Source organism: Vulpes vulpes, chromosome 12 (genome assembly GCF_048418805.1).
Source record: "Vulpes vulpes isolate BD-2025 chromosome 12, VulVul3, whole genome shotgun sequence".
Lineage (NCBI taxonomy): Eukaryota > Metazoa > Chordata > Mammalia > Carnivora > Canidae > Vulpes > Vulpes vulpes.
In genome coordinates, this window is record NC_132791.1 from 69,426,830 (window position 1) to 69,440,396 (window position 13,567).

At 39.1% G+C, this 13,567-nt stretch overlaps 1 protein-coding gene across 4 annotated transcripts in view; it reads right to left on the reverse strand.

The window, feature by feature from the left end:
* Positions 1-13,567, reverse strand: part of KCNN2 (potassium calcium-activated channel subfamily N member 2) — a 442,631-nt gene that overhangs the window by 8,497 nt on the left and 420,567 nt on the right. For all 4 annotated transcript variants that reach the window (XM_072728789.1, XM_072728791.1, XM_072728787.1 and 1 more), the window contains one exon: positions 1,411-1,538. In XM_072728789.1, coding sequence (XP_072584890.1) covers positions 1,411-1,538 — 128 coding nt within the window. The remainder of the gene's footprint in view (positions 1-1,410; positions 1,539-13,567) is intronic.

Genomic DNA, 13,567 nt, shown 5'->3' on the forward strand with positions numbered 1-13,567 from the left:
GGAGTCAGATCTGAGCCAGGATTCCCCAGTGTTTCCCAGACTTTGACAGAGTATTATCTTAACATTCTAGCCTTTCCTTACAATGGGATAAAAAAGAGTTGGGGCCCCAGTGTGAAGTCCCAGAGATAAGAGAGAGATGATGTCACTTTGGTGCTGGTGGCAGCAAAAACATGACTGAAGAGCTCTGAGTAGCCATGAGGGCCAGCTACTCTACTGGACGTGCAAAATCTCCCTCTGTTTTAGACCTCAGGGTGCCCTGATTTTATTCTCATTAAGGAAGGTAGCAATTTCTAGACATTGTCCACATGTTCGGTGATAGCTATATAAAAACGCACAGTTGGATGGAGAGGTGACAGGGTAGACATTTGAAAGCTTAGTGACCTCCCATGGACTCTAAGTGTGGTATGTAGAGTCTGTACCACCTGAGGATATTGCATGAAAAACTCCAGCTTCAGAGCTTTCTGGTCTGCCATGCTAGGCAGCTTGAGAAAGGCACATCTTGCTGTCTAATGAGGATGCCTCGTGTTTACCCATCTTTCCGTAATTTCCCTGGTAGGCTGAATGAGGAAAGCTACTTTTTCTGACCCACGAATGTGACAGATCTGCTCTTCCCCACACAGAAATGGCATTGAGCTAGGACCAAGGCTGCACAGCCTCAAGACTGATGCCCACAGGAAGGTACTTACGGTAAGGACGCTGCCAGCCTGGGGGAGAAAGAGCTGGTGCTTTCAAGTCATTATTGAAACTCACTACATAGGCACTTGTCCTTTAAAAGTCTATGATAGTTATATACAGCAGAACAACAAAATGGCATGAAAAACTTAAGCGGAATCACGGTGGTCTGGATGAAGTCAGAATAATGATACAAAAGTGGAAGGCCTAAAGGCACTATATAATCTATAATGGACACATAGCATATAGAAATTCCCCCAAGTCCTGAGTAAAGACTAATTAAAAAATACAACTATTAAATCAAGTGCCTATACTACCTTCATATAAACATCTTGTTAAAAAATCCAGATATGTCATAAAATATTAAATGTTTTTCAAGATTTTGCAGTAGATACGAACTAAACATCTTAGAGCAAACTAGACGAATAACTAAGCTACATTAAGAAATACAATTGCAATGGAAAATATTGTTTCTAAAGAGAGAAACTGAGGAGACATTTTAATTAATATATTAATGACTATTCTCCCAATAACGAATGCTTTTTAGTCCTCAAAAGAATGGACAGTTTTCTCAGGCTTTCATTTATGGAATTACTAAATTGCCAAATAATGTCTTCTGGGCACAGACATGACAATGTTTTCTTTTTCCCTCTCTCACGAGAGAAGAATGACTGAGTGTGAGAATTCAGACCCAGAGCTACACAAGCAGGATGACAATGAATGAGAAATGGTACTTACTGATGAATAGCTTGCAAGAATTTTCGTTGATGTTTTCTTACTTTTGCATGATCTATCTTTTTTACTAGCTTGGTATTTTTGTAAATTAGCCATGTTTCCCTGAGTACATTGGCAGCTGCGTTTTTCACCTGTTAAGAAAACAAACAAACGAACAAAGCAGTTGATAAATTCCAGAGCAGAGTCCTTTGCAACGTGGCTGGGGGTCATATTTGTCAACTGAATGATCATGTTTAGCTCTGTTTAGTAACTGTTTCTCAAATATATGTATTTGTCTTGAATCTGTGCCTGTTAAAAAGTACCTGTTTCTATCTGGAAACCACATTTAAAATGGAATATTAGGGAGGTACTGATCTCTTTCTGGGACAACCTCTACCCCTTAGGAACCTTTTTATTCAACCAGTTCGTTCGTTCGTTCGTTCGTTCGTTCCTTCCTTCCTTCCTCCCTCCCTCCCTCCCTTCCTTCCTCCCTCCCTCCCTCCCTCCCTCCCTCTCTCTCTTAAGTCAAGAAGTGCTTGTCACCTGTCTGGCAAAGCTACAGGAAAAAAAGAGGTGTTGATTTCCCCACCCCTTAGTGCAATTGTTATCACCATGTTCTTCATTTCCCTGGAGGAAGGCAAAGTGCCAGAAGGCCAAGGTGAATCTTGTCTTTTGCAAGCTTGTTTGGCATTTTTGGCTGCAAACTACAGGAAGGGTATGTTTCCACCGCTGAATGTCCAAGCAGACCGATTATTCTTCTGCCCTCCTGGGGTGACTTAGCAAACTGTTTGCCTGTTCACACACTTTTAATGAGCTAACTGACAGAGAGTCTATGTTGTCCTGATTTTGTTGGTTGATTTAGGTACACTGCATTGCAAATGGATGAGACAAACCTGAAAGATCGAAGTATTTTAGTAATGCTGCCAAGACCTATTGCTGCTGTTGGAAGGTGTGAATACTTTCTGGTAATATTCAAGCATTTGCTTTCTTGATTAGCATCCTCAACAATTCCTGAAACCTGAGAAAGGCCCAGCCAGGGTCATGTTCAGCCTCTTCCCTGCTCACAGTACAGGGTCTGATGACTCAGAAGTTTCACTTAGGCTTATTATTAATAACTTCCTCTAAAAAGTTGACCCATGAGGCAAAACATGAGACTCTTAACTCTAGGAAATGAACTGAAAAAAAAAAAAAAAAAAAGGAAATGAACTAAGGGTTGCTAGAGGGGAGGTGGGTAGGGATGAGGTAACTGGGTGATGGGCGTTAAGGAGGGCACTTGATGTGATGAGCACTGGATATTATATGCAATTGATGAATCACTAATCTCTACCTCTGAAACTAATAACAAGAACAAAAAAGTTGATCCATTGAATTCTTCTGAGTGATGGATGAAGGATGTTTCTGTGGGGGCTGGGTAGAGGAAGATGACTTTGTAAGAAAGGCAAAGTGGTGGGGAAGACAGAGCAGTGAACTGGACTTGAAAAATGGTTCTAAGTTCTTGACTTTGGACTAACCAACTTGGGCCAAGGAGACTAGCTAAACTTTGTAGGAAAACAAAACTTTGTAGTTTTCTCTTCCCAACATAAGAAGAGTAGAGAATTATTTCTGAAGTCCTTTTCAGGCCTTAGTTTTCAATAAGGAAGAGTCTTAGAATTATAACTCAGGTCCCAAGGATGTGTATGTTTTTCACTTTTAGCATAGAAAACATCAGGTCTGGTGGCTGATGGTGAATCCTGTTTGTGCTGCTATAAAGGTTTCTTTGTGTGAAATTGTATTGCTAGAACCTGCTTTAAGAAGATGACTTGTTTCTTAAAACTGCTTTTAGCAGTGGCTTTGCTTTATGATGCATTTCCTCTGGATATTCAACAGACTCTGCAGAGAGAACATTCATTCTGAAACCAGCAGAAATATGGCTGAAAACCTTAGGTGCTGAGCACCAGCAGTGCATCCAGGAAACATCACCACCATCTGCAGTGAAATTAAAAGGTATTCCAGTGAAATTCTTGGCTCTTCATTCTTAGAGAAACAGATTTCTCTTCTTTACAGGGGTAGGAGTCACCTTTGGGAAGGCTTTTCCATCTGCTCTTTATGTCCTTTTCAGAGGTTAGGATGCTATGTAGGTGACCAAGGGTTGTGGACCTTGATTTTAAAGGGAGAGGGGCTGGAAATTACTGGCCAACACTGACTGGGATTGGAATAGACCCTTCCCCACTAAGTGACAGAAGGGCCAGTGAAGGGAAGTCTCAGCTGTCTGAACAGCTTTGGCTCCCCGGAAGATAGTAAGGGGCCCTGGTGGATGCCTCCTCCTTGATTTTATCAGCTCAAGACACAGAGGAGGAAGCTAGAAAACTTGGGAAAAACAGATGGGACAGTAACACAGCAGTTGAACATACTAATGTTTGCAAGAGAACATAACAACTGATTTTTGCTGTGGATTCCCACCCATAAACAGCAAATGCCAAATTACTCAAGTTCTTAAATCTTTAAAAAGGCGATTTGCTGCTTGTCCTCAATGTATTTTAAATGATTTTTTTTTCTCTTTGGGATGGTGGGGAAATGGCCGAAGTGGAGTAGGGAACCTCTATTTCTGAGATCATTGGGGTGGGTAACACCTCCAAAGTCTTCGTGGCAGGATTGGTATGCACAAAATGCTCATTGCAGTTGACAGGCTAAAAATGAAAATGATTCCTCATTTGAAAATGAAATCCCTACAGCTGCTTTTAAAAACTGTGAGACAGATGCATTTATGTTGAAACATTCCCCTTTCTAACTCCCTAATAGGTTTTGAAACACAAGAATAAAACTCTGAAGGCATCCCACTTAACTGGTACTTTTCAAGATGGAGGCTACACAACAAACATCCAAGAGTAGAAACACGTACTCTCTGCCTAGTGATCACACATGTGTCCAAGATAAGTAGGTTTATCCAGTCCCTCTTAGGGCCAAAAGGGAAAGGGAACAGTGAGAAAACAGGGTAGGAAGTATCTCTGTGTTCTATAAGTTTGAACAATGGTGCAGGATTGTTACAGGGCAGGATTGTTACAGGGCAGGATAGCCAACTGGAGAAAAGAAGTGGGTCTACATCATTCAGATGAAAGGGAAGTTGATTTAGAGGGCAGGTTTCTTTTGTTTATGAAGTTAAGAACCCTGCCATCCAGTCATCTCACAAAATAACCCAAAAGCTCCCTCTTGCCCTTTGGGGGCATTTACAAACTCTCAGAGGGCAGGGGCCTTGTCACTAATCTTTGTGTCTCTCTAGCTCCATGCTTTGGGCATAACTGGTACTAAATATTTGACACCATAGTATATACTTTGTATCCAAAAAACTTCTAATCACAAACCACAGATACATATTTATCAACCAAAGGACCCTTTTGATAAAAAGGGTAGACAGGTTACAAAAGAGACCCAGGATCTAAGTCTTCCCTAATAGCCATTTATGAATTCAACAAATTTATTAAGTGTCTACTACATGTTAGACACCATGATAGTTGCTATGGGGGGAATCCTAGCTATGGCCCCTCCAAAATTAGTAGCTGTAATCATTCTAGTGCCAATTAATGGGCCAACACACCACTGTGAAATAGAACTTCTTTCCTCCACATCAAAAAATAAGGAGCAATAGAAGGGAAACATGAACACTGGCTCTGCCTGACTCATGCTCAACTCTAATTAAAATCTTTATTCAGAAACATTTTGAAAGGCATATTAATAAGCAGGTATTTTGAGAAAACAAAGGCCAGAAAAGTAATACTAATTAAAAGTAATAGTACTTACCCAGATGCCTTAAAACCACCTTCATAGGTAGAAAGAATATGAAAATGTTCTATTGCTGATTTATAGGTAATAATAACAAATTAAAGCCATAGTAGTAAAGTAAACAACATTGTTAAGTGTACTAATATTTGATAAACCATAAGAGCCCTGAAAACTGATTGGCTTTGAATTGAAACTTTGCTTTGCTCAAACCTATTTAGATACCTGTTATTAGAGCCCTGTTTTGTTTTGTTTTTTTTGTATATTTTTTTATTGGACTTCAATTTGCCAACATACAGTATAACACCCAGTGCTCATCCTGTCAAGTGGCCCCCCCTCAGTGCCCGTCACCCAGCCACCCTAACCCCCACCCACCTCTCCTTCCACTACCCTTGTTCATTGCTCAGAGTTAGGGGTCTCTCATGTTCTGTCACCCTCTCTGATTTTCCCATTTTCTCTCCTTTCCCCTATAATTCCTTTCACTATTTTTTATATTCCCCATATGAGTGACACCATATGATAATTGTCCTCCTTTTGACTTACTTCACTTGTTTTAAAGGGTACTTTGTTTATAATTTTCCTTTGTTTTCGACTACTTTGATTCTTAAAGAAGAAATCTATTTCTCTGGCTTTTTTCCTCTTGCCTCTTCCTTCAGAGAGTTATTTTGGTGCAGTGCCTCTGCTCTTCTCAAATTTAAAAGGATGGGACATAATCTCTGACTTAAGCAAGAGAGTTTCCTGCTTCTCATTCTCCTAACTACAGTAAAATGTGTAAAATGTTGCCTCTTGTGCTGTGGGCAGATGTCCCCAGGATGCCTGGGACAAACATAGATAACGTTTCCAAGCCTGGACATGGACACCACATGCCGCCTGTGTCCCTCCAGAGCAGGTATGTGGTTGGGTGAACACTGTAGCTTTGGAACGGGTCAAGGCCAAGTGAACCCATTTTGTGTTTTCACCCACTGGGCTCTGTCACCAAGCACAAGGTAAAAGCTAGACAGATTAAATCCTCCAGGATCTCTGTTCACTTGCTAAGATACAAAGTAGGAACCCAAATTATATAACTGCATAATGATGTTCTTATTAGGGATCTTATTGCGAATCCTTAACAGAATTGGAAACACCCACAGTGGACATTAATATGTATAATTATCTTTTGTGGTACACCTAGCTCCTTTAAAAATCATGGCTGGGCTATCAGAGTTGCTTACTTTCATGTTCCTTTCCCAAATGGAAGTATGCAGAGGGCCAAACTCCAGGATTTCTTCTCAGTTCAGATGCGAATGAAGAGTCATAATATTTCCATAAGATAAACACACCACCTCTGTGAGGGGATGAACTGCAAACCTACAAAATAGCTGGTCCTGTCTCACCCAGCTCCATGACAAATTATTGCATTTTCATTTTGAAATCATTAGATCATTCTGGGTACATACACCTACTTGGCCATTTTTGACCTGCAGAGCGGCATGTAAACTTTTGGAATTACGTGGAATAATCTCTCCTAATATCCTATGCAACAAATAGTGTGTCCTGCTTTCAAACATACTATTTTATGTGGCTAATGTTGTCAAACAGAGAAACCATTTCTGTATGAAACTGTTCCTCTGGAAACTTGTGTACAGTGAATAATTTTTCATGGAAATTGTTCAATTCAGCTAAGAGACACAATGAGAAGCTTAGAAAGTTACATCTCTTCCTGAAAGAATAATCAGATGCTTAATATTCATACTGCTTCTTCCTTATAGTCCTCTTCAGCTTTCAGGATGTCTATAATCATTACCCCTGTTGACCATCAGGGAAAAAAAAAAAAGATTTCTTCTGTGTAGTGTTTCAGGCCAGAGTTGCAGTTTTCTCTCATAAACAGCACCCTTCAATCTGTATTTTTCACAGATTGCAAAACTTTTGGAAACTGTATGGTGTTTAGGTTCTTGTTTACTTTTGGTTATGTCCCAGAAATCATTCTCCATCATTCAGAAGCTTTTTGAACTCTTTTTTATATTTTAGGCGACCATAACATTAGTTGGGTGTGTGCAACATGGTGACTTGACACAAAATGCTCAGCATTAGTGCAGTTACCATCTGTGTGTCACCGTACAAAGTTGTCACAAGAATATTGACCATATTCTCAATGCTGTACACTTCATCCCCATGACTTACTTATTTTACAACTGGAAGCTTGTATGTCTTATTCCCCTTCAACTATCTTGCCCATCTAAACACCCCACTCTCCTCTGGCAACCATCGTTTTGTTCTGGGTATTTAAGAGCCTGATTGTTGCTTTGCTTTTTTGGTCTTTATCTATTTTTAACTCTGTTTATGCATTTAATTTCCACATATGAATGAAATCATATGGTACTTGTGTTTGAATTATTTCACTTGGCATGATACTCTCTAGTTCTATCCATGTTGTTGCAAACTGCAACATTTTATTCTTTTCTATAGCTGAGTAATATTCCATTGTATATATGTATCACATCTTCATCTATTCATCTATTGATTGAAACTTACATTCCTTCCATTATCTTAGTTATTTTAAATAATGCAATAAATATAGGGGTACATATATCATTTCTAATAAATGTTTTTGTTTTCAGTACTCAGAAATGGGAGAGTGGATTGTATAGTATTTCTAGTTTTAATTTGTTTTAGTCACCAGCATGTTGTTTTCCATTGTGAAATGGTGGAATGGTTTTCCATTCCATTTTACATTTCCACCAACAGTTCATGAGGGGTCCCTTATCTCTACATCTTCATCAACACCTGTTATATCTTGTCTTTTTATCCTAACCATTTTCATTTGGATTTTCCGAGATGACAAGTGATGTTAAACATCTTTTCATGTACCTGTTGGATATCTGTGTTTCTTCTTTGGAAAATCTCTGTTCAGGCCCTCTTACTATTTTTTAATTGGGATTATTTGGGGGTTTTTTGATGTTGAATTATATTAGTTCTTTATATATTTTGAATATTAACCCCCTATTTGTCATTTGCAAATACACTCTCCCATTGAGTAATAGATTACCTTTCTGTTTTGTTGGTGGATGGTCCTTTTAATGTATTGGTCAATGTGGTTTACTCATATTTTGCTAAAGATTTTTATATCTATAGTTATCAGGAATATTGGCCTGTAATTTTTTTTTTTTTTTGTAGTGTCTTTGATTTTGGCATGAGGGTAGTCCTGACCTCGTAGAATGAATCTGGAAGCATTCCTTCCTCTTTCAACTTTTTGGAAGAGTATGAGAAGAGTAGTGTTAACTCTTTGTTAAATGTTTGGTAGAATTCACCTGTGAAGCCATTTGGTCTTGGACATTTGTTGGGAGTTCATTATTGTTATGGGTTTAGTTTTACTACTAGTAATTGCTGTGTTCATATTTCCTACTTGCTGATTCAGTCTTGGAAGATTGTATGTTTCTAGGAATTTGCCCATTTCTTCTAGGTTGTCCAATTTGTTGGTATATATTTTTTTGTAGTAGTCTCTCATAATCCTTTTTATTTTTGTCATGTCCATTGTTACTTCTCCTCTTTCATTTCTAATTTTATATATTTGAGTCCTTGCTCTTTTTTTGATTGAGGAGTTTGGTTAAGGGTTTATCCATTTTCTGAACTTTTTCAATGAACCAGCTCTCAGAGTCTTGATTCCTTCTATTGTTTTTTAGTCTTGATTTCATTTACTTTGGCTCTAATGTTTAGTATTTCTTTCCCACTACCAACTTTGGGCATTATTTGTTCTTTTTTCTAGTTTCTTTAACTGTAAGGTTATGTTATTTGTGATTGTTCTTGTTTCTTGAGGTAGGCCTGGATAGATATAAACTTCCCCTTAAGAACTGCTTTTGCTGCATTCCGAAGATTTTAGACTATTGTGTTTTCATTTTCATTTGTCTGTAGGTATTTTTTAAAATTTCTTCTTTGATTTCTTCATAGACCCATTGATTATTTGGTAGCGTGTTAGATAGCCACCATGTATTTTTTTTTTCCAGTTTTTTCTTGTAATTGTTTTCTAGTTTCAGAGGACTGGTTGGAAAAGATGCTTGTTATGATGTTAATCTTCTTAAACTTCTGAGACTTGTTCTTTTACCTAATATGTACTCTGTTCTGGAGAGTGTGCCATGTGCACTTGAAAATAATACGTATTCTGCAGTTTTTAGATGGTATGTTCCTTATATATATGTTAGGTCCACATGGTCTAATGTGTGTTCAAAGCCACTGTTTCCTGGTTGATTCTGTCTGGATGATCTATCCATTGATGTAAGTTGGGCGTTAAAGTCCCCTACTATTATTGTATTACTCTCAACTTATCCCTTTATGTCTATTAACATTTGCTATGTATTTAGGTGGTCCCATGTTGGGTATATGGATATTTACAATTATATCCTTTTGTTGGACTGATCCCTTTATCATTATGTAATTCCCTTCTTTGTCTCCTGGTTTGTCTATTTTGTCTGATGTAAGTATTGCTACCCCAGGTTTTTCCCCCTTCCATTTGCATGAAATATCTTTTTCCATTCCTGTACTTTTTAGTCTGTATGTGTCCCTATGTCTAAAGAGAGTCTCTTGTAAACAGCATATAGATGGGTCTGTTTTTCTATTCATCTCATCACTTGGTGTCTTCTGATTCAATCATTTAATCCACTGACATTTAAAGTAACCATTGATGGGTATATACTTATTGCTATTTTATTGTTTTTTGGTTGTTTTTGCAATTCTTTTCTGTTTCTTCTTTTCTTGCTCTCTTTTGGTTTGATAGCTCTTGGTAGCTGTATGTTAGGATTCTTTTTATTTTGTGTGTATCTATTACAGGTTTTTGGCTGTGGTTACAATGAGGTGCCTATATAATATCCAGTGTATATAACAGTCTATAGTAAGTTGATGGTTACTTCAGTTTAAAGGCATTCTAAAAGCGCTACCTTCCTAGAGGGGTGCCTGGATGGCTCAGTCTGTTAAGCATCCGACTCTTGATTTTGGCTTAGGTCATGATCTCAGGATTGTGAGACCGAGTCCTGCATCAGGCTCTGTGCTGGGTGTGAAGCCTGCTTAAGACTTTTTCTCTCTCTACCTAAAAAATAAATAAATAAAAGCACTACCTTCCTTCCTTTCTTTCTTTCTTTCTTTCTTTCTTTCTTTCTTTCTTTCTTCTTTCTTTCTCTCTTTTCTTTCTCTTTTCTTTCTCTCTTTCTCCCTTTCTTTCTTTTCTTGAGATCTTATTTATTCGTTTGAGAGAGAGAGAGCAGAAGCAGGGGGAAAGAGAGAAGCAGGCTCCCTGCTGAGCAGGGAGCTCAACTCCAGGCTCCATCCGAGGACCCCAGGATCACGACCTGAGCCAAAGGCAGACATTCAACCACTGAGCCACCCAGGTGCCCCAGAACATTTAAGTTTTAAGTTTAGTCATTTCAATACGTGTTATGCTGTCAGCCTTTTTGGGTTTATCTTGTTTGGGTCTACTTCCTGGACCTGGATATTTGTTTCTTTTCCCCAGGTTAGAGAAGTTTACAGCTGTTCTTTCTTTGGTAAGTATCCTGCCCCTTTCTTTCTCTTGCTTCTGGGACCCCTATAATGTGAGTTACCCGGTCTTCCATCTATTTCCTGCCTCTGATCTGTTGTTGATTCCCTCTAGTGTGTTTTTCACTTATTATTGTATTTTTCAGCTCTGATTGGTTCTTTATATTTTCTATCCCTATTGAAGTTCTGAGTTCACCCCAACTCTGGTAAGCATCTTGAGGACCATTACTTTAACTCCTTATCAGGTAGGTTACTTATCTCCATTTTGTTTGTTCAGTTGTCTTAGATTTTGCCTTTTTCTTTCCTTTTGAATCTATTCCTCTGTGTCTTAATTTTGTCTCTCTTTGCTTATTACAATGTATTAGGTAGATCAGCTATGTCTCCTGGTCATGAAGTATTGGTCTTACATAGAGAGTGTCCTGTGGGGCCCAGTAGCATAGTCAAATCTGGCCACCACAACCAGGTACTCCGAGGTGTCCCCTGTGTTGGCTACATGTGCTCAGGCTTTGACTGCTCTAGGACCACTGGTAGATGGAGATAGCCCCCCTCCCTGGGGCAGTAGCTGCTTCAGGGGGATGCTCACTGGATGTAGTTGGATCCAGTGCTAGCAAGGTAGATGGAGAGTACCAGAATTGGCTCCTACAAGTCTGGCCAGCCAGGCTGAAGGAGGGCAAGAAAATGGGTGTCCATCAGCCCTTCTATTCCTGGAGTAAGCTCCTACCAATTTGAATTCAGAAGCTACAGGGACTCATCTTTCTGGTGCAGGTTCCCAGTAATGGTAGATGCCCCATGTGGGGTTAGATGCTTATAGTCCTTAGGTAGGATCTCTGTGCCTGTCATATCCCTGGCCATCCTATGGGTTACTCTGCAGGGGATTTGGTTCTCAACCACATCTTTGCCCCTTTCCCATGTGGCTTTTTCCTTATGTCTTTAATTGTAGAAAATCTGATCTGCTAGTCTTCAGGTAATTTTCAGAGTCAGTTGCATTATCTTTCCTTGTAGCCTTGGTGTATCCATAGGAAGAGGTGAGCTCAGGATCCCATTATTCCATCATCTTCCAGTATTTTAGACTTTTTATTTAAAAAGTTAAAATTATAAATGGGCCCATTTAGAAATTCCATAAATAACTGATGGAATCAAGTTCCAAGTAAATGATACTTGTTAAGTTGAAGAGGACTATAAAAGAGCTATATTTTCATATATTGTATTGATTATAATAATGAAATGGGTATCATAAATGAGAAATTTGTTTGATTCTAATGCCATTTTAACACTTGTACCTCTACTGAGTGACATTTCGCCTATAAAATTCAAGCTGTCAGCAAGTCTGCTGGAGTGCCATAAGAGATTTCTGTCCCAAGTAATACTGCAAAGCAGCTACACTTTTAAGAAGTAGTAATGAGGTAATATAATTAATAAAGCATTGTGGAGAATGTGAATTTTGAAATTAGAATAGTATTTCTTACTAAAAAAGCTTTCTATAAAGAAAATCCCTATAGATAATGTTGCTTTAATACAAGAACTTAGAACAACTGCAAGAAAGACTTGAAAACGTGTTCTATTTGGGGAAATGACACCCATTCACAAAAACCAAAGGAAGTCATCTAGATCCGCAATCCTCCAAAGCAGACCAGGAATGGGTTTTAGGAGGCTCATGAGCAACAGAAGCAAGAACACAAGTACATAGATCTTCCATCTGTTTGCTGGAGGCACAGTAAAAGCTTGAAATTCCCTGAGTCGTGGGCTATATTTCAGTTCTACATCCTCAGTGGTTAACGCAGAACCCCAACTATACTAGGTATGCTGTATACTTTTGTTAAATACCTATTATAGTAAATTGAGTATATATAAGGAATATCCCTGGGGAATAACCCATGAAAGCAGCAGTTCTCACCATGGGCAATTTGGTCTCATAAGGGGACATTTGGCAATGTCTAGAGGTATTTTTGGTTGTCACAAGTCAGGAGAAATGCTATTGGCATCTACTAAGGATGCTGCTAAACAATCAACAACTCACAGAGACATCTGCAGAACAGAGAACTATCTAGTCCCAAAGGTCCATAGTTGGTTGAGTGACCCTGGGCTAAACTAATTCAATTCTAAAACCAAGCTAGAATATCTCCCAAATGAACCTGGGAGACCTGTACAAGTATCACAGATATCTTCATCAAAGGTGTTCTACTGTGGGTTTGAACATCAGTCTGTTCAGAAGTAGGATATGGAATAGCAATAAGTTGAAGAGGACTATAAAAGAGCTTTGAGCCTTTTCATAGCCTAAAGTCAACCTAAAGAAATTATATGTATGCTTCTTTTTTTTTAAGATTTTATTTATTTATTCATGAGAGACACACAGAAAGGGAGAGAGGCAGAGACACAGACAGAGGGAGAAGCAAGCTCCCTGCAGGGAGCCCGATGTGGGACTCAATCCCGGGATTCCAGGATCACGCCCTGGGCCGAAGGCAGGCGCAAACCACTGAGCCACCCAGGGATGCCATATGCATGCTTCTTAATTTTATTTATTTATTTATTTACGATAGTCACACACAGAGAGAGACAGAGAGAGACAGAGAGAGAGGCAAAGACATAGGCAGAGGGAGAAGCAGGCTCCATGCACCGGGAGCCCGACGTGGGATTTGATCCTGGGTCTCCAGGATCGCGCCCTGAGCCAAAGGCAGGCGCTAAACCGCTGCGCCACCCAGGGATCCCCTTTTTAATTTTTTTTTATTTATTTACGATAGTCACACACAGAGAGAGTATGCTTCTTAAGTTAAAACTAAGTACCTACTTATGAGACACGGAGGATTCTGCCCCAACATGCTAACTTGGTTTCTCCTATTTGTGATCCTGTCACACCTTTTGTTTTTGTTGCCAAAAAGATTTACATGTTTGGGCTATTTTGTATTCTCATGTCGTTTTCTACCTCTGTATG